The sequence below is a fragment of the Nannobrachium achirus genome (assembly GCF_963921795.1).
Source record: "Nannobrachium achirus genome assembly, chromosome: 5".
Lineage (NCBI taxonomy): Eukaryota > Metazoa > Chordata > Actinopteri > Myctophiformes > Myctophidae > Nannobrachium > Nannobrachium achirus.
In genome coordinates, this window is record NC_137814.1 from 37,183,866 (window position 1) to 37,210,106 (window position 26,241).

Sequence of the window (26,241 nt, forward strand, 5' to 3'; positions counted from 1 at the left end):
TATGTGATGCATTATGGACAAGTGCCTGGCTCCGTCTGCATTGTCGAAGACAGTGTTCCCTCCCGAGCATGATGTAACAACCGTGCTGCATATAGCCCATTGTATTTAGCTCTCCCCTTGTCTTTTCCAAAAGGTAACCAAACTTTTTAGTGTTTCACGCGTTCCACCGTTGTTCCGCGGCACGCATGCACTTCCAAAGCACACAACTATCGATGACACATTGTACCTCCCGGCCCCCGGCCGCTATAGCAGCCCATGACGTGACGCTTACCCGATAACAGGCTCGACAAGCCAAACCCACGTTCGGTGGGGGAACCCTTCTTGGTGTATCACCTAACACGCTGTGCCACTATGGTCAGAGAGCGGCCCGGTGCTACGCTAAAACTAAGGCACCCATTGAATTCTGTGACCATGCATGGAGCACACAATAGCGTCGGTGGATTCCAAACACACACTGTCGTTAGTTCTATCGTCTGTTTTAAGACTTTCTACGCGGATTTCATTTGTGTTAACGTAGGGTACAGTAGCATGCCTTCACCCATGAACAATGGTGGCGTCTGTGGACTTTTTAAAATAAATTATTTTCACGTGGACTCCAATGGAGGCGATGCGTCCGTGGGACCCCAGAACACTGACGTGAATGCGTCTCTAGGCAACGTGAATGCGTCAGAGACGCGGGATGCGCACGTAATGACGTCACTGTATACTCTGCAGAACTATAGCACTATGTGAGTCTGTTGAAGGCCTGCTTTACAGATACTATAGCGCGTTAGTCCCCCCAGTAAAGATGCACACACGTGTAAGTCATCAGGCGGTCATGGGGAACAAATTAGGCCTATATGCACACTGAGGTTCCTGAAAGTGGTGCTTCCTCTTAATAAAGGCTATAACTGGATAAGTGAGGAAGGTCGTCATAACGGACAAACACTCCTCGGAGGAGGAAGTGTTCTCTTTGTCTCTTTGAGGCTAACAAGGTCTTGCACACACAGCCAATGAATCATTGTCTGCTACTGTATGACCCCAATTCACCTAATAAGCAGGGGTCTTCAATGTTTTCAGGCCAAGGACCCCTTAGTTGAGAGAGAGATGAAGCAGGGACAACAACCTTTTCATAGAGTCTGTATAGTTTCATTGTTTGACAGCACAATCAGCAGTGTATTTTGGATTCATGTCAATTTGTGTTTTCAGATATTTAACCAATACTTCTTAAATCTGCTCTCTTTCCCCTCTACACCAAACATCTTTGCCGACAATAGCCGATCTACAAGCTCACAACGCCTCGCACTGGGAGGCATTGTGTGCTTGTAGATCTGCTATGTGTGGCTACAGTTCTCAGAATATGGACGCTAGGTTCAAAATGGTTAATATAAAAAAGGAGAAAAAAAGTTTCTATAACACAAAGATTTGGAGGACCCCTGTAGTAGCTCTGAGGAGCCCCTAGGGGTCCCGGACCCCCTGTTGAAGACCTCTGACCTAAAGAAAGGTCTTGCACTGACACTGTAGGAGTTAACATTTGGATTCAAACATTTTCTGATGTGCGCCTGTACGTCCAATTCTATGTACATTTCCTATCATCCTGTTTGATGCATGTTTATAGATTTTTTTTTTTTTTTTTTTCATTGATTATCGGTACTGTATAGTTCTTGCGTGGCATTTATTCTATTTTACTACATTTTATAAAGTATGTTTTATTGCACCGTACAAGCACTTTGTAACATTGATAAGAAAGGTGGTAGGCCTATATAAATAAAGATTATTATATCATATCGTCGTTGTCGGGTGAAAACCTTGTCTAAAACCGTTTGTTTGGCATTTATCATTTTAAAAACGACTTAAACTAGTGAAAACAGCCGATCTACAAGCACACAACGCCTCGCGTTGCGAGGCGTTGTGTGCTTGTAGATCTGCTGTTTTCACTACTTTTGTGTGACGGCCTTGTACGATGAAGCGGGGCTTTGCTTTGCGAAAGAACATTATACAAATTTGATACAAGGTTTCTGCCCGACAGCGACGATATTATAATGTCATTTGCAGTTACCATATTTCTATGTATAGTCAACAGACGCGTACACACGTCTGTAATGAAATATTAAAACTGCAGTTGTGTCCTCCTCTCATATGCACAGAAACAGGAATGCAGATGTTCCACTGCTAGGTTTGGCACCCACAGCAATCTGTGTCGCTTTTTGGTCACACTACGGAAAAAACTGTTACTAGAACACCAGAACCAAACATCAAACTGAAAATGGGTAAACAGTATTCACAGACAGCCTTTAACGACTGAATGTTGAATCAGCTATAAATATACAGCTATGTTATAATTGTTTTCCTCTGCCATCTAAACCAATGAGCCCAGAGGTCCAGTGCGGCACAGTGACGGACCACATCACTGTACCTCAGAGGCCGGGCGAACTGCCTGTTGAATGCACAACAGCTCCAGCCAAAACACACACACAACCAACTTGGTGCACTGCTCTCTGCCTGCCTGCCTGCCTGCCTGCCTGCCTGCCTGCATAGCCACTGTGTGTCGAGCAGGCCTTCTGGGATTGCCATTACAGTGATATTTGACAGAGCAATTATACATCACAATGTGGCCGAAGATGTGAACGGTTAAAAGCTATGACTCACAGAGATGCTCAACGTGTAATTATTGCTGTGAGAGTGCTGAAAGAGATGAATGAAGACAATGTTTTACATAGCCTAACTAATACTACCTGTAGCCTTGTATGAAGTTTGCGCAATCAATTTGAAATTGCTGACCAACAAACTTGACAATAAATAGTACATTGCATAAGTAGCCCACCAAGGCCAATGCTTTAGGGGAAAACATATTGTTACATCTATAAGAGTAGTGCATGCTAGTATCTGCAACAGCTGACTAACATCAATTGATGTTAGTCATTTTGGGTCAACCTATAGGCAGAAAAAAAAGACCACAAGCTCAAATCTGCTGGGAACCTTCCTGCAGGTTCTGGTTGTGCAGCTAAAGGAAATGTCAAGAGCTATCAACACAATGATTACTCTTCAGCCTGCTTTCTAGGGAGAAGATGAGTTCTAAAGGAAGCATGCGCTGACATACAGTAGCACCAGTTCAAATTGCAATTTCGAAACAATATTTTGCGTATTTACGCATAATAACGCAAGAACATGAAAGTGACATTCTGTCATTTGCACAACAGTGAGCAGTTTTATTCAATTAAAAGACTTACCATGCATAGGCTGCTCAGTAGAGAGATGAGTAGAAAGTCCAAATAGTGTTGCACGAGAGTGGATCCCATCCCTGACCCGAGACAGCTCTGACACCAGGACCTCCAAGAGTTGATGCGCAGATGAGATTGTTGAATCTATTTAACTATCTTCAAAGCGGCGCGACTCGTTTTTTACTCCATCTGTTCTCTGGATGCTCATAGTGCCTTGTGAAATCACAACGCTATAATCTGTCTTTGCCCACGATTCTTCCCCCCCTCTAATCTATCCCACTATACGCTCATGCAGACTCGGTCAACTCACTTTATTTCTCTGCATCTGTCTCTCTCTCTCCCTCTCTTTTTTTTTCTTCTTCTGAAATTACATCCACATGTCAGAACTATTTATGTCGCTCTCGCTCTGCGGTGGGAAGTTCAAATGATTCTTTGTAGGGAAGAAACCAACGCTGTATTTTTAGGTCTTTTAAATTTCCCCTCAGACTAACTTAAACACTTCAGTATGGAGCTGATGTGCGCCTCATGCCTTATTCCGATCTGCCCTTCCAAAGTCGGCGGTTTTTTGCGTCCAAATGTTAAGTCGGTGCTGGACTAAACAAGAGAACGCAGGCTATCACTCCATCACAGTTTTCGCTATTTAAATCCACATTTTGAAATCCAGCTGTTTCATGTCACCATCAGCGCTTATAAGTCTTTGACATCTAAGCGACTGTAAGGTTCTCAGAAAGGACTGGGTGAAAGAGAGGCCAACATTAAACAATATTAACAATATTTTTGAAAAAAATACTTTTTAATTAACTTTAAAATTACAACCTCACGACTTTGCGTGGATTAATGAATCAATGCGCATCACAGATTTCAGTTTCCACGTTACTTTTCATACAGTTTCTCACAGGCTATTACATGCCTGAACACTCATGGTTAGGCTATAATCGTTTTAGGAAATCCAGAAGTCGCTCTAAAGCATAGCGAGCCTAACGGCAGTAAAATCATAACTGAATGAAACCCCTATAATTCTACTCGTGTTTACGCATGGAGATGTAGACGAAGCTAGACAGTTTAGAGAAAAGCGCCAACTTGGCTTTTAAAGAATCACTACTTACTATTTAGTGAAACCAAATAGCCATACACCCTGATGAATTGCTAGGCTATGTCACAAACGTGTATTTCAGCGCAGCCCTTATTCAGAGTAAACGTTAAAAAGTTGAAGGTTTAACTCGTGTAGAAAGCAGCGTCTCCAGATGCGGATGGTAGCGGATCATGCTCAGTTGTGAGTAGTATGTGTGTAGGAAGGGGGGTGGAGGAAGGAGGCAGGTAGGGTGGAGCGTCAAAGACTTTCATTGGTCCGGACTCTCCTACGTTACATTAAACCACGGCTCTGAAATGACATATTTTCTCACCCCTCAAACAAACTCTACATTCAACAGACTTCGGGGCCTTGCCAAACTATTTCTGCAATCTCTCAAAGTTACATTTGGTGATATTGGAATACCACATGGCAAATGGGGATTTAATATGGCCACATTTCGCCATAATATTTACATGCATGCATGCATGTACAGTATGTAGGCCTAGTTGCATTATGTATGTATGTGTGTATGGATATGGTTTAAAGAAAGAATACCGTGACATTTGTTTAACATTATTCTTATTTTTTTAATGAATGTTGTATTAATAAAGTAAAGTAATAAAGTAATGAAGTCTATCACTTTTGCCAATTATTTGGGGGCCGACATGCTAAATCCTCACAGCCTACAGGTTGGGAACTTCTACAGTCTATGGTAATGTCTGACTTAATACAATGATGCAGTAACATAGCTTTATTGTTGTACTCCTAATTTGGAGAAGATTTGACTGTAGTGCCCATCATAGCACATTTAAAGGGATATTTCACTTTCAAAAAAACTTTTGGTCATTGTATTGTCTACTCAGGCTTTTATGAACACCCTCGGCAGTTTTTAAGTTGCTTGATTCAATATTTAGATATTTGATGTAAATGTTATCAGGCCCTCCAGGCCCAGGGCCTCTCCCCATACACACCCATTGTAACTTCAAACTCCATTTTAACCATGATAGATTCCTTAAAAACACTCGTTATTTTTTCTGGTGACTCATAATACCCTCCTAATACGTGAGCACGCCATGTTTTTTCGATAAACCTTTTAATTTATTTTTAATACTTTTGTATTGTATTTTTTTTCCATTTTCTCAATACTATTCAAAATAAATGAAAAGGGTTATCGAAAAAACATGGCCTGCTCACGTATTAGGAGGGTAATATGAGTCACCAGAAAAAATAATGGGTGTTTTTAATGAATCTATTATGGTTAAAATGGAGTTTGAAGTTACAATGGGTGTGTATGGGCCCTCCAGGAGGGCCTGATAACATTTACATCAAATATCTAAATACTGAATGAATGAAATTAAAATCTGTCCAGGGTGTTCATAAAAGCCTGATTAGACGATAAAATGACCAAAAGTCTTTTTAAAGGTGAAATATCCCTTTAATTGCGATGGAGTCTCAAATATCAGTATTATAAAAAAATATATATATCACAAGTTTTGAAGAAGAAAACAATTACAGAAAATCTATTTTGGTGGAAAAATACATTTTGAGTGGATGACCTATGGTTCAAGGGTTTTGTTCAATAACAAAAGTAAGTGGGCTGGTAGTGGTAGCCACAGATATAAAAAGCTAGATACCTCCCTCCGGTGGGGGTGGGGGGGGGAGCCTCCAGAATTCTGAGGCGGGGCTCTTGGGAATTCTGAAGGACGCTTCCTTATGCGTCACAAAGAAGGTCTCAGCAAGAACAGTCACCAACGTCATCTAGGCTCCATGGGTGGCGGGTGGCCACGTCCGGTGGCCACCCAAAATAACATTAGCGTCTATGAGCACTTCGTCACTTCCGCCACCCAAAAGTGTCATGGCGGTGTCCCATGGTGTGCCAACTTTCGGGTGTTGTCTGTTCCTGCCTAACATTCCTTGATGCGTCACAGAATGGGAAGCTCGGTAGGCCAATCAGATGCAGGACTGGCAGGACTCCCTCTTTCCCATTGGAGGGGGCAGAGTGCCTTCCGCAGTTCCACAGTTACGCACTTCCGCCAGCGGTGTTTGACCAGTCGCGCCAATGAACTGCAGCGGCGGAGGAGGTATCTAGCTTTTTATATCAGTGGTGGTATGGTAGCCACCGCCAACATCATGAGGCCGATTTGAAAATATATGTATAGGGATTGACCTTGGCCTATTGGCAGTGTGCATAAGAAATCTGACACTGATTGGTCAAGTATTAGATGGGCACGATTATCTCCGGACACTCATGTGCGCACACGCACACGCACGCACGCACGCACGCATGCACACGCACCTAGTCTTCGGCATGGCAGAGATAATAATTCTAATAGAAAAAATAATACAACTTACTTTTCTTGCCCTAAGGTCATAACAGCCTGTCATTCTGGCTATCACCAAGCAAAATCCTGGCAATATATTGTGGAAAGGACACTGCCTCCAGGAGAGTCCATTAACCACTTGAACCCCACCATGCCTATGCTGAGGGGAACATTCTCCCAACATAGCAAATTGCAACACCCTTTATTTTTGGTGAAGAGATTTGGTATAGACGGGAAAAAAACGATCTGAGTACAGTTATAACTCAAGTCTGTTTCTAGACTAGACATAGACCTCTTGTTAGGGCCAGTTTCCCCACACCAATGCAACTCCATGCAACATGCAACTACCGTACGTACAACTACTGTACTTGCAACCATTATGCCCAATGGCAGTTGCAAGGAGTTTCATTGGTGTGGACTGGGGGGACTGCCCATAAGTCTGAAGGTTCATTAGTCCGAAGGTTCATTAGTCCGAATTTAGTTAGGGTTACTGAGGTTAGGGTTAGGGTTAGAGTTAGGCATAGTATTCTTAACAAATTCGTACTAATGAACCTTCAGACTAATGAACCTTCAGACCAATGCCATGGCACCTGGACTGGCCTTAAAACTGTTTTGTTGCAAGGAGTTGCGACCAGGTGCATTGCGGACTGGCCTTTAGTCTAAGACAAGAGGTGTTTAAGAAGTTATACTTTAAGAAGGCAGTGTGTCCTACATTGGTCTTGCTCTCATTATATGCACTATTTATAGACAGTGGTGGAAATTAAGTACATTTTCTTTGTAGGATTGTTATTTACTTATTATTATTATTTTATTATTATTTATACAAAACCCATATTCTGTACTTCAGCTATTTAAAATTACAAGCTTGCAACGAGTCTCATCGCAACAAGCATGATCGTCTATTTTACTATTGCTACTTTAAAGGCCCGCTGACACACCCCGAAATTATAATAGTATGATACAGTAGGTCACGTGGACTCTCTGAAAACGGTCTGAAATAGTCTGAAACTCATGTCACAGTGTAATCGCTGCCCCTCGCTCACCAACAACAGCTGACCAGTACAGTAAGTAGTCTAAGTACAGTCAATTAATTTAATTGGCTTATAATTGCCTATTCTCACAATGACATCATAAACATATTAGCTAATATTTTAAGATTACTTTTTAAAGTGACAGTACCCCTTTAGATGACAGTCATATTTTAAAGTAGGACTGTCATCTAAAGGGGTACTGTCACTTTAAAAAGTAATCTTAAAATATTAGTTAATGGGTGTGTTCGGAAACGCGCACCGGGTGTGTGCTCAATGTAGTGAGTGCAGTGGGCGTGACATTGTAGAGTGCGTTCAGTGTGGCTTATTTACGAACGACCATTAAGAGGCAGCTGTGCGCTTTTTCACTCTGAAGGTAAACTTTCTGAAAAGCAGCAGTTGGCTGCTAACGTAACGTTGATATTGAAAGGAGATGTAATTCCTAACATTGGCATACCTGCTGTTAGTTTACACGTTGATGCGTGTGAAACTATCAAGCCCAAACGACTTAGCCTGGGGCCAGCATACTAATGCAGCTAACTAACTGCAGTTTTTAACATCTGTGGGGATAATGTCTAGCTGTAGCAAGGCTACAAACGACCAATTAAGCTGCAAATGCTGCATTTTGTGGTCATTTCCTCCATGGTTCACAGCTGAGAAGCGCTCGAGACATGGCCATGAAAACCAACCATTCAAAACACAGCACTGACTGCGCATTTCCAAACGCACCCAATATTATGATGAGTGCGTTCGGAAATGCGCACTCAACGCACTGGTGTGCCATGTTGTCGTTCGTTTATTCGGTGCACTTCGTGCGTTGTCGTTCGGAAATCCAGTGTATTGCGCACCGGGTGTGCTGAGTGCACGCACTGAATGACTCTACTCAGAAGTTGGGGTTTGGCGGTGTGCTGCATCGGTGCGGTGTTGATTGGTTGGTTTTCATGGCGGTGTCTCGCGCTTCTCAGCTGTGAACAAAACGGCGTAGGAAATTATAACAAAATGCACCATTTGCTGCTTTATTGGTCCTCTGGGCTTTAACTTACACATACATCAACTTGCAAAGTAGCAGCTGGTAGGCTAATGTTATGAATTAAATTACCTTTCAATAGCAACGTTACATTAGAAACTGCTGCTTTTCATAAAGCGCACAGCTGCCTCATAACTGGTCGTTCGTAAATAAGCCACACTGTGTGCACTCTACAACGCCACCGCCCACTGCACTCACTACACTGAGCACACACCCAGTGCGCATTTCTGAACGCACCCGATGTCATTGTGAGAATGTGCAATTATAAGCCAATCAAATTAATTGACTGTACATAGACTACTTACTGTACTGGTCAGTTGTTGTTGGGGGCGAGGGGCAGAACATCCGTCTTTCAGTACATGAAGGAAGTGATGTCACGTGACATCACCTCATCAAAGATCAAACCCTGGATATTCATACTGTCACTGTGACATCACAGGTGATATCACAGTGACAGTCCATATATGGGTATCCCTGATGTCATTGATATATATATATCACTGGCCAGATGGCAAAGGCATGGCCCATATCTGTGTGGCTGGTTCAGATAGGGATCTCCATGTATCTGTGTGGCTGGTTCAGATAGGGATCTCCATGTATGGGCATAACATATATTGTATATATATGGATACATATTATTATTAATAAAGGATAAAATAAAAAGTCCATATATGGTCATTCCCAGAAACAAAATCCCTTTTATGCCCATATATGGAGATATATATAGAGTTAATATTAAGTATATATAAGTCCATATATGTATATGGATATATATTAATAAAGGATAAAATAAATAACAGGGCATTCCCAGATGATGCCCTGTTAGGGTACCCCCTTATGCCCATATATGGAGATCCCCAGGCATCAAACCCAGGTCCTAACTCGCCAAGGCCCCTTCAATGACGTGTTCTGATGTTCATATATGGGCTTAACATATGGCCTGTGTCCATACCGGTATATGACCCATCTTATATTTACAATTGGCTTAAAGCCGCATCCCACTTCCAAGCGGTAGGTAGGGAGAACGTCCGATGTAGGTAGAACGTAGGGAATACCGCCCATAACTCTATCATTGGCCCCCCGTTGCCATGGTGACCGGTGATGTCGCAGTAAGTGGAGTGAAATTTGACACCACTGTGTACACACACACACACACACACACACACACACACACACACACACACACACACACACACACACAAAAATAGCTAATAGTTAGCTCACAACTTTCCACTTTTCTCTTTCACCTCAATCGCAGTAACATCCGTATACACCACGTCATCGCATCACCAATACGTTTTATTTATTATTATTTTATTTTTTTTCCAATTATTTTTTCTCAAACCTTTTTTTTTCTCAAAGATTTTTTTTTCTCTAAATTTTTTTTTCTCTAAATTTTTTTTTTCTCAATTTTTTTTTTCTCAAAACATTTTTTTTTCTCAAAAAACTTTTTTTTTCCTCAAAACATTTTTTTTCTCTAAAAAATTTTTTTGAGAATGTTTTTTTCTCAAATGTTTTTTTTCTCAAAAATGTTTTTTTTTCTCAAATTTTTTTTTTCTCAAATTTTTTTTCTCAATTTTTTTTTTCTCAAAATTCTTTTTTCTCAATTTTTTTTTCTCAAAAATGTTTTTTTTCTCAAATTTTTTTTTCTCAAAAAACTTTTTTTTTCTCAAAAAACTTTTTTTTTCTCAAAAAACATTTTTTTCTCAAAAAACATTTTTTTCTCAAAAAAACCATCAGATCGTGGCCACCCTGTACCTTAGGGATTTGTTTTCGACGAATATTTACTCCTATAGACGCAACGCGACGACCTAGAGGGGAGGCCGGCATAGCCGGCCGACCTTCTAGTATATGACAACAGGTATAATGGGGTTTGCATTAAATGGGGAACCGGCACTGCGTCTGCAACACAGTCGGAGGCACAGACAGATACAGAGATCTCCATAATGGGAATAAAGGGACACAGACAAACAGATACAGAGATCTCCATATATGGGCATAAAATGACCTGGCGGAGACATGTGCTCGGAAGAGCACTCCCACTGAGCACACATCTAAACTTGGTCTAAAATTGGTCTAAAAGTGAATGTTTTGTAAACGTCTAAGCTTAGACTAGAGGTTGATTAGACGTCTAATATATAGACCGGCGTCTATATTAGACGTCTAATAGACGTCTATATACAGACCGTGTGCTCAGTGGGCTGTTTCTAGTTGTATCTGCAGAAATATCCATGATAAGCTGTTTGTAACGTAATTTGATTCCCTTTTTATGGATTCCACAACATTGGATAGTTGTATGTTAAAGAACACCCTAGAAAACCAAAGTGTAGACACATTATGTGAAAATAGCATGCTCAGGAGCAGACATGCTGTACGCACTTCTTTGTGTGACGCCTAGGTTTCGTCCCCTCGCTAGTCCAAATGTAACTGAGCACAACAAACAAATGTGTCTCAGGGAGACAAATTAAAGCCTTTCAGTAGAAAGCTATATTTAGGCATGGAGTGAGTGATTTGAAGTGAGAAGTCTATCTATTATACATAGAGTACTGTAGGGATGATGGATGCTGCTGTGAGTGAGACCATATGGTGTTGACACAGTGCAACTCCTGTCCTTGACCTAATGAATAATCTCTCATGTGCTTCACAAAATTACTACACAGTCAAAATTACTTCAGTGTTCACTTAACTCTGCAGAGTGTAAAAAGTCACTTTAATGGTCCATTTCAGCAACATGTGGAAGATTTTAAGTTGTGATTTTTCAGCTAATAATGAAAAGAAAAGAAGGAAAAAAAATGTGTTGCGTCGCAACGCGATTTGAGCTTGTAGATACATTTGGCTATTCTCAAGAACAATGTTGATAAATGTGGAAAATGTTTCTCTCATGGCAGTCCCAGGCACAAAATATTTTCAAATGGGAGTCTGTGGCCAAATACATATCAATTTGGGGGTCCTCGACAGGAAAATGTTTGAGAAACACTGGAGTAGTCGTATCTAGCCAAGCCATTCTGTCAGACAGCTCAACATTGGAACAACATGTTCCGTAATGCTTCAGACAGTATGTGGGGAGACTATAGGCACCACTCCTGAGTCAAAATGGTATAGGGTTTTAACGTGGCTGGTGTTTGCCAAATGAAACCATATAAGAAATGTTTGGAGACCTCTGGGATGTCTACAGTGTTCAGATATAATTGGAAAATATGTAATATAATCAACATGTATGATTTATCTGAATCGTATTGACATAGTGAACTCCAACCATCTGGTACTGTAAGGGGGTTAAATCTAACATTAAAACAAACAAACAAAATGATGTGCAAAAATGTGATATAATACTAGTAGATATCACAAAGCATGGACCTTTTGTTGGTCTGTGTGTAGTGTGTGTGTGTGCGTGCATGCGTGCGTGCGTGCGTGCGAGCGTGGGTGCGTGCATGTTTTGCAATAGTTTCCTGCAATAGCTCATATTCGTATATACACTCAAAGCTTATAAAACAATCACTGTACAGTTTTCCTCAATTGTTTACATTTTCTGAAAGCATCCCTCATTTTCTGAACAAGCAACTGGACTGGACTGACAACACCAATGACGCCCTCTTCAGTGAGGGCAATCTTTATTAGACTGTTCTTTCTGAGAAGGCTCAGGTCCTTCGGGGGGTGCAACAGGATGCTGCAGATGTTAAATCAGTCGGTAATGGCTAGTGCCCTCTTCTTTGCGATTGCTTGTTAGATGCGTATAGTCAGGAAGATGGACACTATCATGGACAACCACTCGCACATGGAGATTGTGGTGCAATTGAGCAGGAGTAGAAAGATAGAATCATCTACCCCAAGGGTTAGACTGACTAACCATGAAGACTTATGATGAGGCACACAATGGTCGTTCTGGTCGTTCAATAGACTAATTTACAGTTTATTACTGTAAGGACACTATCTGACATGGTTACATTGTGTATTCACATTATCTCCGGCAAGAGGGTGTATACTGTATACTATTGTTCATTATTGATGGTGTTTCCTTTGTGTGTGATGTGTTTACCATTCTGTATCTCTTGCCTTGTATGTGATTCTGAACTGCTGTGCTTCCTTTGGTGACTGAAGTTCCCATGCAGAATCAATAAAGGTCTTATCGTATCTTATGTCTTTGAACAATTTGAACAATTGAACAAGTTTAAGTTGTAAACTAAGTTTCAATCCTGTCCTATAATGCTGGATATCAGCATTATTATTGTTGTTGTTTCCAAGCGCATCATCAAGCATCATTGTATCTCCAAACTCTTAGTTTTGCATGGGCTACGTGGCTCCACAGAAACGGAGTTTTTCAAATTCTCAGTTCTAAAACACTGTTTGCGTGTTGTGACTGTGAGAGGCAGAGGTTTCTGCTAAAATACAGTACATTCACATTTCCTGCTAAACTAATTAGGTGTCCAAACAGCCCAGGGGAGCTCAGGACATTATTATCTGGTACATTATAAATGTATTCACTGATTCAAAATGTTGTTCTTTATCTCCATATAATCCATTTCTAAATCTGATTGAGGTTTCTTTTTTTTTCATGCATGAACAAATTCCACTGCTACAGCAGGCCATGGAGGACGAATGCAGCATACCGTTACTGAGGCATTTCAGGGCTGGATTCTCCAGTTTATGCATTACTTTAATTTGCTCGCTGCTTAGACATTGAGAACATTGCACAGTAATATTTTACAACAGGAGTAAGTCTACCACTGGATGTGCATTTGAACACTTTGTCTGATGAGGAAACAATAATAATGGTGGATATATAGCTGTTTGTTTGGTTAGCACTGTTATGACTACATTTGTTAAAATTGTTGCATCAAATGTACCACGACTTCACCGACGAGCAAAGACGTCTGCTTAACAAATCTAATATTACTTCTTAGTCCACATCATCCACCAGATACAAGGACTTTGGATTAGCTCCAACTGTGACCCCTAGCTCCAGCTAGCTGGCTCTAGGACTCTGTTACACAGCACTGACATCTAGAAATTGGTTGGGCAAAACGGACAATTCTTTACCCATTCGTGAAAAAAACGTTTTTTTTGTATTTATAATTTTTATCCCGCGATTTTGCAACCCATTTTTCACCCAGTGCCAATTGTCTATGTAATCCTGGGCTCTGCTCTCCCTCTGCCGCGCCTGGGGAGGCAACGGACTGACCTCATGCTTCCTTCAATGCATGAGTAGTCCAAGTTGTTTCTTTTCACCTGACAGGGGGGATTTCCCCGGGATTGACGTAGCGCGTGGAAGGAACACGTTATTCCAACCAGTTCCTTTCCCCTCCATCAAGCGCCCCGGCTGGCCAGGGGAAGGCATTATTGAGACCAGGATTACTGCATGTTTTTGTGAGGGTATCAACCCTAGGAGACACGGGGAGAACATGCAAACTCCACACAGAAAGGCCCTATCGCCGACCCCACCTAGGGTGTGGGCGCTGGTGCCACGGAGGGAGAAACACGCCCCCAGCACCCACAGCATCCCCCGGCGGGAATCGAACCTAGGACCTTCTAGCTGTGAGGCGAAGCGCTAACCACTGCGCCACCGTGCCCCCAAAAAAACCTTTTAAATCAGGGTTCCCGACCTGCTGCTGATCAGGAATGTTTTTGCGTTTCCAATGTGTACAGAGATATTTTTTTTGTGTAGACAGGATTTTTTTTTTACAAACAGGTCAAAAAGATCATTTTATAAAAATATCCATACATAAGGCCTTAAACTGGCTAAAGAGAGCTTTATGAAACGCAGCCAGAGTTTAATGTCCTGCAGTATGTACAGTAGCCCTTTAGGGATAGTATCTGGGCAGCATGTGAGGTGGCTGAAGCCAACCTGCAGGTAAGATACAGTACAGTAAGCCAGTGTCACAGTCCTTTCAGGCAGGTGACTGACCAGGTGACTGGGAGAAGCTGGGAGTGAAGTTTAGTGGCCCTTGCCAGGTAGAGAGTAATGTATGGAGAGACTTCAGTGTGGAGCTCACTTTCACACTAGGTGTGATTTGGATTATTAATGGACAACCGACAACGTGATTATTCACAAAAAATAAATTCATAATATATGAAAAGTATCCACAACTTTCCAACGACCCATCGTGCATTGCGCAGAAGGTGTGCGGCAGTTCCGGCGTCGCCGCCGAGTGTGATCTACAAGCTCACAACGTTTGCATCTGCGACGCGACGTGAGCTTGTATATCAGCTGTTCTCCGGAAGTGTCCCACAGATAATGCTACAGTACATTTTCGCGGAAACAGGTGGATACAGGGGTATACTTCCGTGGCCTACTGGCAGTGTGTATAACCAATATGGCAACCGTTTTGTTTTCTATCTATTTTCTATCTATTTTTGCACGCAATGACCTGTAGCGAGGCATCGTGACAATAATGAAGTGTCCATCAAAGCTGTTGTAGCTGATGGTGAAGAATAAACAGAGTCGGAGACATTTTGTGTCTGATAAAAGATTATTACATGAGCTCATGGGAGAAGTACATTAAACACTCAGGTCAGCTGTCATCAGTTCTCTGGGGAAAGCAGGGATCAGAGTGTTTACAAAGATAAGGGAGGCGTGTGTAATAGGAACAATCGGTATTCAAAACAATAAACACCAGGCTTGCGTGTCATGAAATCATGATTCTATAATAATAATATTCCAAATGTCAGAACATAAGGTCAAGCATTACTAACTGTTTTTGATCACAACAATCAAACACGATCGTAGAATAGTTTCATCAAAACAACGAATAACACAATTTAAGTTTAATTAAAAGCAACCAGTTTACATACCGCTACCGGGTTTACATTCCATTGATCCTAGTGTACATTTGTTTGTGTACATTTGTAAAGGTCTCTGACCTTTACCTCACTTTCATCTTTACCTTGCATCTTAGCCCATTCTGCTGAGGAAGCTTGGAGGAAATGATGTGAGGTAGAGATGGTAGTGGTAGGGGGAGGGGTTCATTCCAGTCTCTCATGACCTTTTCCTGTATGACATTCATATCTCGGCTGACTGCCCTGGTGTTTAGTTGGAAATAAATGGAAATAAATACTCAAGCAGGTTAACTGGTGTTGGTTGCACCAGAATAAGTCTTGCCAAAAATCTACCCTCAGCCAAATTATCTGTTTGTCTGATCCCTCATTGGCAGGGTGGTTGTGGGTTTGGATCCGTTGTTGGTTGATGCACAGTTGTCAGTCTCCAGCAGGATTTCCTTTGGCGATTATTGTTTGAATCCGTCTCCCTGCAGACCAGGGTCACCTTGAGTGTGTTGCTCTCTGGCAGGTGGGGGAGCTGGGAGATGACAGATGGTTATCCTGAGGATGAGAGACACACCTCTCTCTGTCCCTGGATCTTGTAGTGTAACAGTATGTTTGTGTTTACTGCGGCGGGATCTGGAGTTGGCACGGCTGGAGACGATGGAAGGAGGGGGATCAAACCGCTTCTCCTCCATGTTGGTTTCTTTCACAAACATACAAGACTTCCCCAGCATAATGATGCTTATTAACACCTTCAGAGTTGTCATCCCCAGGTAGAACATCAGCACACACATAAAGGACAGAGAGCCATGGAGCGTCACTGAGCTGTTGACCACTCTGATCAGCATCAGAGCCAGAGGTAGGGAAACAAAGCCCATTCTTCTGGACACTGAATCACTGTAATCCGTGTATGCATTTTTCTGCCAGCTGCTGACCAGGTCGATGGCGAGGCTGGCTCGGTACTCTCCGTACACATCAGCGTTGATGTTGTTGAACTTGGTGATGAAGGTGTGTTTGACAATATCCACGACGACCTCTGAGACTATCACCATGACAACGTCAGGGAACAGCACCCACAGGTGCTCCAGGTTCCAGGAGAACTGCTCCATGTTCCTGAGACACACGATGAGGAGGCGTATGTGGTTGGTGAACCTCTCCTTTATGTCACTGTTGGATATCTGAAACAGGCCGTTCTTTTCAAACTTCTTAAACACGCTCCCTTTGATTTCCACAAAGTTGCTGGACATCATGATAGCGAGCAGCGACTTGTTGTGGGAGTTGAAGGCAACGCTGAGGGTGGTGGCCTGGAGCATGATGAGAATAGCATGAAGGAAGACATAGAGAACAGCCATGAGCAAGTGAGTGATTACCCCTCTGTGAGCACCCTTCTTCTGTTTCGGTTCTGTCGCCGTCCAGTAAAGAGCATCTAGGATGTCCTGGCCAACCGACGAGAAGAGGCGGTCTGCCACCTCCAGCATGTTGTATAGGAAGTACAGCTTGATGACGGACTGTCCTCTGATGAGGTGGTACATCATGGAATAGTCCACATAGCCAATCATGCAGTAGCACACGACCAGGATTAAACCTTTCAACACGTCACACACCTGGGCCGGCTGCAGCAGCCGAGAAGCAGAGAGGCCACAGCAGGGCAGGGCCAAGAGGCGGAGCAGAGCCAGTAGAACCCTGAGGGGCAGCAGAGTGAATACGTACAGAAAGGCATCCAGACACAGGAAGTAGGCAAACATCATCATCTTCTCAAGTTCTATGGGGATGCGGAGGCAGTTGTAGACCCTCTCCCTGCTTTCTGTGTACTTGGCTTCATTGTGCTCGAGGGAGTATCCTCTCGTTAGTTCAATCCTGAGGAAATCCACCAGAGACATGTCAGAGAGCTTCAATCCTTTTTCCTTTTCAATTGTCACCTCTCTCGCAGAGCACTAACGTCTCCCTGCTCAGAGCTCTTCCTCTTCCCCATTTACTCATCTGATAATCATTCAGCTGACATCATCAATAAAACTGTATCTGTTGGTGACGTCGTCTGTGATGTCAGCTGTGAAGTCATCTGTGACGTCATCTGTTGGTGACATGAACATCAGATAATCAGAGTCTGCCATCTGATTCTCTCAGCTGTGAGTGACCACAGATCAAGATGAGAGAATGTTGTGGAATTCACCCTTTGATTTGTCAGCCTTCTGGTTGGTCCCTGACTGACCAACCAGCAGGCTCTATCTGCCTTGTCCCGCCCTGGTTCTGCCTTTTTTATGTTGAATTAGCTAAAACATAATTTTTGGAGAAATAAAAACATTTAAAAACATGCTGATTCACTATGCTGCCACTGAGCAGCTCCAATTGACCGAAACAAATTTTGAAATTAGAATTGAACACAGAATAACAATATGGAGCAACTGAATTAACATGGCAGTGGATGGAATGTCCCACTGAATGTCCCACCAAGACACAGCAACCAATGGGTGTGGAGAGGGGCAGGACAATGGGCGGGACTTGACAAAGGGTGAATTGTGTCATCAGTTTAGAAGTGGAAAAAGGTGAAGTGCCTTAAAAGAAAATTGCATGTTGTCTTCTAATGTACAGTGTCAGTGTGTGTACATTTTTATTTTCCTCAAGTTACTTCTGCAGGTAATCTAACTTGTGAGTGTGATATGGGAGGATTCTGAAAAACTGGAAATGTGATTAAGCCTGTGTGCATCGCTGTTCAACGCATATAGCTGTAATAGGCTACTTAAAGAGGCGGTGCCATAGTTTTGTACTTTTTCTAGTTTTCATGTGTCTAGGAGGTTGACAGTACTTCATTAGACCCCCTGGTGTGGTTGATATGAGCAATTATGTATTGCCTTTCTATTTGGGTTTTAGCTGTAGGCTGCCACCTTGTGGGGTCAAACGTGCCGGTCCAAAAACGCAGATACTTATTACATCACAGAATCAACCCCTCCCCTAATTACCATTCACCCAACATACGTGGGTGTGGCTAACTTCAGCTGGGTCACCACCCACCATGACAAACACGCATACCAATGAACTGGTGGGTGTGGCCACATAAAAACATAATTTTAACTCTTTCTGTACACTTTTTTTTGGAAAGAATCTTCCTCCTAGTATATAATCATAATAGTAGATAATCATGTTTTATAGGGGGCGGAAATCATGGCACCCCATCTTTAAGGATGACCCGTTTATGAAAACATCACTCCAATGTCTGATGACAGCTGCACATGGAGGAGAGAAATAATACTGTGTCCTTATGAAACAGTGTCTCCATGCAGATTAATAATTCAGACAGATCAAACTAAATAACTAAAACATTGAATAGTTTATTGCAAAACATTTGCAACCCTATACAGTTTTGAAGGATGCAGGATTTCAGCAAATGAATGCTCTGATGACATTTCAGGAACACCGTAAACCACAAATTATTATAATTGTCAATTCAAAATGTAAAAAATATATATTTTTTAAACTGTATGGCTTTGACATAATAGTGCTTTGATGCAATTTCTGAACATGATGGTGGCAGTTAATAATCATAAAAAGAAATAAAATTCTGAATCAGTCACGTCCCTAATTTGAAAGCTTGTCACCTTGTATAGGCTTTGTCTGTAATGGAATGCTTAAATGCGCTGAAATACTGACATATTGTACATATTTGATAGGGTTAGGGTTAGTGGCAAGGCTTCTGTGCACTGCAATATTAATTAGCATAAATATGACGTCAGGCCACGGTTAACCATGTTAAGTGACCTCTCTCTTGTACGCCGTCTCATCGTCACAATGAGGAGTTCTACAGAGTCTGAAGAGGTCACTTTACAGACTGTAGTCAGAAATGGGTTGTCAGACTGCAGTTCTGACTGAAGGGCAGCTCGATGCCCTATAATATGTCTGTGTCACATCAGTAGTTATTCTATCCTACATTTTCTCAACCAGTGATCCTGGGCTGCAGCCTTCAAGTTTTGTCATCAAATGACATGGCTTGGTCTATTTATTTATTTCTGTTGTCTTGGAACTTAGTGTCCCCCCCCCCCTCTGCTTATTTCCTTGTCTTGTTTTTTTTTTATTTGCCTTCTTGTTTATTGTTCCTATTTGTTTTCTATCTCGGTCTATCTTTTTGACAACTTTTAAATGAAGTATAAAATAAAATATATTGCATGGCTTCTGATGTTTGGTAGCCTACTCTGGTATGCATGTGGAAGTTTTATATTCAACTCTTTTTCCACTAAGTACTTGGCAAATAAATAACAACCATCATAAGCAACAAAACCTACTGTATGAGGGGGTATTAACAAGGGATGAGCAATAAGCCTGTCGTGACTGCTCAGCCAAAGACAAATTCTGTGTTTACATAATGAGACATAATGACTTGACTAACAAATACACACTGTGTAACATCCATACAAGTTTTCATGGAAAGTGTCAGAAGACTACCAATAATGTCTTAATGAACTTTCACTTATGGAGCCCTTGTGGGCCCATTCTTACTTAGCGTTAAACCAAGACTTGCAGTGTACATGCCAGGAGATAATCAGATATCAGTGCCTTTGGACTGCCCATGGTAAACTGAGCATTAATGATTAATGGTCAATGATATGTAAATCCAGAAAGTTACGGTTCATGTCCTTGATGCAAATTCAGTTAGAAATCTATAGCTGCATGTGCTAAACTGAGAGAAAATCAATTCTATCAATTCAAAAATCTTGGAATATGTTGATTTTACTATTAGCAGACTAGTGATAATACTTTCCTGGAGCTGTGGTGGTGCAGTGTTGTAACATTCCATGTTTTTATATTGATTTCTTTGGAAATAAATGTAGGACAGTCAAGCGCACATTCTAAAAAATCGAACCTCTGTTCGAAGTGGAGCTGTGTGTGTGTGTGTGTGTGTGTGTGTGTGTGTGTGTGTGTGTGTGTGTGTGTGTGTGTGTGTGTGTGTGTGTGTGTGTGTGTATTGCAGTTGATGCTCAGGGCAGGCTAGACTCAACAGCACCTCTCTGGTCACCCAGGGTACTACATACAGGCTACATACAGACCCACCCACCCACAAACATACCTACAAACATACCTACACACACGGCCACGTATAGGGAGCTTGTGTTCCACACAGCTCCAAAAAAGGCATCAATGTTTGCAAAATACCCCCTCCCTAAACACATTTTATAAAACTTGGCAAACCTAAACACTTAGGCTGACTGACAACCAGTGGTTATCAGTCTAGTACTTGAGCACCCTAGACCATGTGCAGAATATTACTCAAGTGAAAGTTGCACAGTCAAAGTTAGACATTTTAAAAAACTAAACAAAAACAACAATAGCCTAGTGAAAATAGCAGATCTACAAACTCACTATTTGTTGTGAGCTTGTAGATCAATTATTTTAACGTTTATTTCATCATCTAATCAGGCTTTTGGGAGCACCCAGGTCAGTTTTTAAGTTTATTAATTCAGTATTTCGATATTTGATATAAATTTGATCCCCCCTTCCTATACAAACTCATTGTAACCCTAACGTCAAACTTAATTTTAACCATGATAGACATCGAAAACAACCGTCCTTGGTTCTGGTGACTCATACTGCCCTCCTAATACGTAGGCATGTTTTTTTTTTTTTTTTTTAAATACAAGAAAATAGCAATTGAAAATACTGCTCACGAATTAGGATGGCAAGGACCAAGGACGGTTGTTTTTAATGAATCTATCATGGTTAAAATGAAGTTTGAAGTTACAATGGGTTTGTATAGGAAGGGGGAGTATCTGATAAAATGAATATCAAATATCTAAATACGGAGTCAAAAAACTGTCTGGGGTGCTCACAAAAGCCTGATTAGACAATCAAATGATAAAAAGTTTTTTTTTATGAAAGTGAAATATCCCTTTAAATGGTTCATTCATAATATACTTTCCGAGAAATGTAGTGGAGACAAAGTACAATATTTATATTTGAAACATAGCCTATACTGGAGTGAAAATCATATTCAAGTATAAAAAATAACTACTACTCAACAAAAAAAATAATGTTACCGTCCACCACAGTTGACAACTTACCGGTATTCCATTTCCTTTTTTGCATTTTTCTCGCACCTCTAAAAATCACACCTGTGTGAACTGAGCGGTGGTTCCCCCCCCCGTGTGTGTGTGTGTGTGTGTGTGTGTGTGTGTGTGTGTGTGGCCTGGACAACAGCGCCCCTCCCTTAACATGTGTGGCCAGAAAAGGTACTACACAGGCTTGAGGCTACATACAGACCCACCCACATACATACAAACAAACTAACTAACTAACAAACAAACATACCTACACACACGGCCACGCTATGGAGACGGTGTGACCACCGCTCAAAAATGGCTTACATGTCCCAGGTGACTCCATTTGGCTGACCCAGGGTCAGCTCAGTCTTATGTACATGGTATATGAAAAGCAACTTTGATTGTCTTGACAGCTCACCCACTCACATGTCCCAGAGGTATACCCAGAAAGAGAATAAAGGATGCACGTCTGCTTTGGAAACCTCAAAGGACTCTGTGATGCTCTGGCAGACGGAGAGACGATGTGGAGTGCCAGGGCCGTTATCATTTTGTTGCTGTCGGGTGGAAAACTTGTACTCTATGTTCGTAAGTGTGACTTTTAATGAAAGTTTGTTCTTCGGAGCACAGGTCTCAGCCAGGCTGGGTTGCGTAACTAACTAACTTTGGAAGGAAGTCTTGGAATGGGATTTGAAAATTCATACTTGTAATTTGTATATCTTGATCACATTTTCTGTGAGTTTTCTGAGGGTTTTGGACAAAATCTTTATAGCAAAAAGTGTCAGAACGTTTTATCTGACACAGATGGGACTATAAGTTGCATCATGATGCAAGAAATAACCCCAGGAGGAAATGTTGATTGTACGACCTATGGCTATGGTTCAAGAGGATGAGGATATATATATTTTCTTTACTTGTAACTAACTGATGTTGTTACTTTCTTGCTCTGTGCAGTGCATAAAAGCACAAGTTAAGTATGATAGGGCAGATTTAGTGCAGTTAGCTAGATCTGAGTCATAAAGGATATTTCAACCTTGTGGATCTCAACTGCTTTCCGGAGCTGCATGCAGACATCTGGACAAGGCACAGATATGGGCTGATCATAGGCCACCACGGAAGCGGGGTATACATCGGAGACTCTGGTGCTTGGCTACTAGAGGAAGACTTGCAAAACATGATGGACAATATCTCTGGTAGGTTGGCTATTCTTGAATCCACAGAGTGCTGCCGTGTAGTTGAGGTGTGGCGGTGCAAAGCAGTGCCGCTTGACACTGCATTGTACTGACACAAAGGTAAAACCCCTGTTCCTACAGTATGTGGTTGTGGAACATATTACTTTAAAGTGTAGGCAAATGGTGCATTTATATAGCGCTTTTATCCAAGGCGCTTTACATAGATTGTGCATTACATTCACCCATTCACGCACACATTCATACACCGGTGGCGGAGGAAACCATGCAAGGCACCAACCTACTCACCGGGAGCAATTAGGGGTTCAGAGTCTTGCTCAAGGACTCTTTGACATTAACTCAGGGGGAGCCCGGATTCGAACTGGGAACCCTTCGGGAACCCTTTGTGCTCTAATAACGGTTTCTCTACCCCTGAGCTACCCCGTAGGCCATTCTTCTTTCCAAGAGAGAGCTCTGCTAATGAGAATAAAGCTCTGAGCGAGCCAGCTGCATGATATGAATCACTGTCAATTAAAGAAAGCTCATGCCCAAACTCCAGTGGGACAATATTTTAGATCAATGATGCTATACATAAAGAAGGCATACACCGCAATTCCCAAACCTCAGTTTGGTAAGTATGACCACCTGGCAATCCTGTTAAGGCCAACTTACATCTCAAAGCTGAAAGCTATGTGGACTGACAGTGCACTCACTGGCAGACCTACAGGGCTGCCTGGAGGCCATAGACACGAATGTTTTAAAGAGGCCACAGACAATATTCATGACAGAGACTGTTAGTGGTTATGTTGAATGGTGCAGATCCATCTGCTGTTCAAGTCTTCCCTAACCAAAGGCCCTGGTTCAATGCAGAAGTACGTATGAAAATAAAGAACCGGTGTGCAGCTTTCAAGTCAGGGGAGTATAAGCAGGCTCGTTATGAGCTACGAGAGTCCATCAAAGCTCAAAATGATTATACTCCCAGAAACCTGAGAGCTGTTATTTGGATAACAACGGACGCAGTATGTAGCAGGGGATCCTATCTGGCAAATCAGTAACCCGTACATGTTTGTTCCACCTTAGGACATTGCAAAGCTTAGGTCAATTGTGTCATAATTTGAGTTAGAGATGATCATCCATGCCTTTGTCCCCTCACGCTTTAACAATTGCAATTCACTTTTCACCTATCTATAAAACAACCATGGACTACTAACAGGAATGCTCTTCCTACATGATTGTATTTCCATGCTTGAGCTGTTATCTGCTGTCCTGCTTGAGATTAATTGTACAGGCTTGTACAGGCTTCTGTTCTAACTCAACTGCTTTAATATCTTGTTTTGTTTTTAAATCGCTGTAAAGCACTTTGTGAGATCTCTCTGTGAGAAGTGCGATATAAAGAAAATGTACTTACTTAACTATAGGAGAAGCATGAACGGAACAGAGACTCAACACAACAACCTGCCAGATAACCTAAGCAGTTTCTATGCCGGATTTGACAGACTGAATGGAGACACCGCCTCAAAATCTCCCCATAACCCTGAGGAGACGACACTAGGTGACCCTGACACAGGTCCTGCGAGCGCTTAAGCAGATCAACCCAAGAAAGGCAGCTAGTCCTGATGGAGTGTTCCTGAGAGTCAGGCCCGGATCTACCATATGGGCACTTTGGGCACGTGCCCAGGGGCCCCTGGGCCCTTTTTTTTCCAGAATGAAATAAATGATGTCCACCACCCCCTGAAACAAATGATGTGAGAATGCTGCTGAAAAGTGCTGATTGTGTGTTAAGTACAATGTACAATATTTCATGAAAGTCAAGTCAACTGATTAAAACTACGCCGGGCCGCACTGAGCCAACTGCTGCTGCAGATGTTATATTGGAGCTACATGCCTACATATGCCTACAAAACATTTTGCGCGCACACGGGGGGCCCTTGGCGCTTCAGTGCCCAGGGGCCCTCTGAGGTGTATCCAGCCCTGCTGAGAGTCTCCCTTGCACAGGAAAGAGTCCTTCATTCTTTAAATCTTCTGTCATAACACCAGTCCCCTAAAAACTAACACAAGCACAATGAATGATTTTAGGCCCGAAGCAATGACTTCAGTGGCAATGAAGTGAATGGAAAAACTGTCTCTTCAGACCATAAACTCTGTTATTCCTGACTCATTGGACCCTCTAAAGTTTGCCTATCAAAAAAATAGATCTGTGGATGATGCGGTGGTTCTGGCACTTCATTCACTTCATTGGACAAAAGCAAAACAAATGTACCTGTACGTATGCTCTTTCTGGATTACAGCTCGGCTTTCAACACAATACAGCCTATGCTAACTGTAAGTGAAACTGGCAAACCTCAGAGTAGCAACACCCACCTGCAACTGGATATTGGACTTCATGATAGACAGGCGGCCACACATGGTGAGGATGGGAAAATAGATCTCAGCTGTCACAGTTAGTATTGGAACACCTCAGGGCTGCTGCCTCAGCCTTGTATACTGTAGGCCAGGGGTCTTCAACGTTTTTAGGCCAAGGACCCCTTAGTGGAGAGAGAGATGAAGCAGGGACCCCCACAACCTGTTCATACATTCCATATGGTTTCATCGTTTGACAGCACAATCATCAGTGTATTTTGGATTCATGTCAATTTGTGTTTTCAGATATTTAACCACTTGAACCGCTAATACATACTAAACTTGACCTTTCAATCTGTACTTAGTGTGCTCTTTTTCCCCTCTACACCAAACCTCTTTGCTGGACATAACCGATCTACAAGCTCACAACGCCTCGCAGGAGACAAGACAGCGTACAGGGAACAGGTGAACAACATCATCAGCTACAGAAAGGAAAATGACCTTGTCCTCAGCATGGATAAAATCAGTTAGTCAAATTATTCTGGGTTTCAGGAGGAGATTCCTTGGCCTTCATGTGTCAAAAGATATGAGCAGGACAGGAAAAGCCTGTTCCTACAGTGAAAAGCAACAGCAGCGTCTGTACTTCATTAGGATGCTGAAGATGATGCTCTCACCCTGGCCTACAGAAGACTCGTCGAAAGCATCTTCACCAGCGGTATCACATGTGTTTTGGAAATACTACCCAAGCTGAGAGGAAATCACTTCAACGAGAAATCAAAACTGCAGAGAGAATTGTTGTATTGGATCTCCCTGCCATGGACACACACAGCGCTGTAGTCATTCTGTCAACCTATTCCATGTCAGGGTGCAGAAATCACCAGGTTTCTGGAAAGCACAAACATGTCTTGAGGAAGCAAAGAGTATGTGACATTTTTCCACATGATAAAAACACACACATGATATGGCAGCAGACTGTCAGACGTAGGCAGAGTAGGCCCAATGCAGACAAGGCCAGGCAGAAAAAGTTGCAGGAAAATCCAAAATAATATGGAGATCAAAAATACTTCAGGCAAACAGAATGCTGGGGAGTTAAGACAGACAGGTACTCACATCTAAAATAGTTTTACCAAGTGACAAAGAACAGAGAAAACGTGGGAGGATTACAAACATCTGACAACTATAGAGACACCTGAACCTGGACATTGAATTTACTGAACACATAGCTCAGGAAACTAGACATGTTTTTGTCATGTTGCCCTACAGTAGTTGTTTAATAACCAGGGAAACATGACAAAAACATGGGTG

General features: G+C 42.1%; 2 protein-coding genes across 2 annotated transcripts in view; both read right to left on the minus strand.

The window, feature by feature from the left end:
- pth1r (parathyroid hormone 1 receptor) overlaps positions 1-4,454 on the minus strand; it is a 62,944-nt gene extending 58,490 nt beyond the window's left edge. Inside the window, exon 1 of the mRNA XM_080726210.1 lies at positions 3,210-4,454. Within this exon, the coding sequence (XP_080582336.1) occupies positions 3,210-3,278 (69 nt within the window). The 5' untranslated portion in view covers positions 3,279-4,454. The remainder of the gene's footprint in view (positions 1-3,209) is intronic.
- An 11,414-nt stretch (positions 4,455-15,868) lies between these two features.
- On the minus strand, positions 15,869-17,515 carry LOC308285041 (transmembrane anterior posterior transformation protein 1 homolog; the record flags this gene model as incomplete). The annotated part of the gene is made up of 2 exons (XM_080725759.1): positions 15,869-17,308; positions 17,405-17,515. 2 exons carry the CDS (start codon positions 17,513-17,515, stop codon positions 15,869-15,871), a joined length of 1,551 nt encoding a protein of 516 aa, XP_080581885.1.
- Between the last annotated feature and the right edge of the window lie 8,726 nt (positions 17,516-26,241).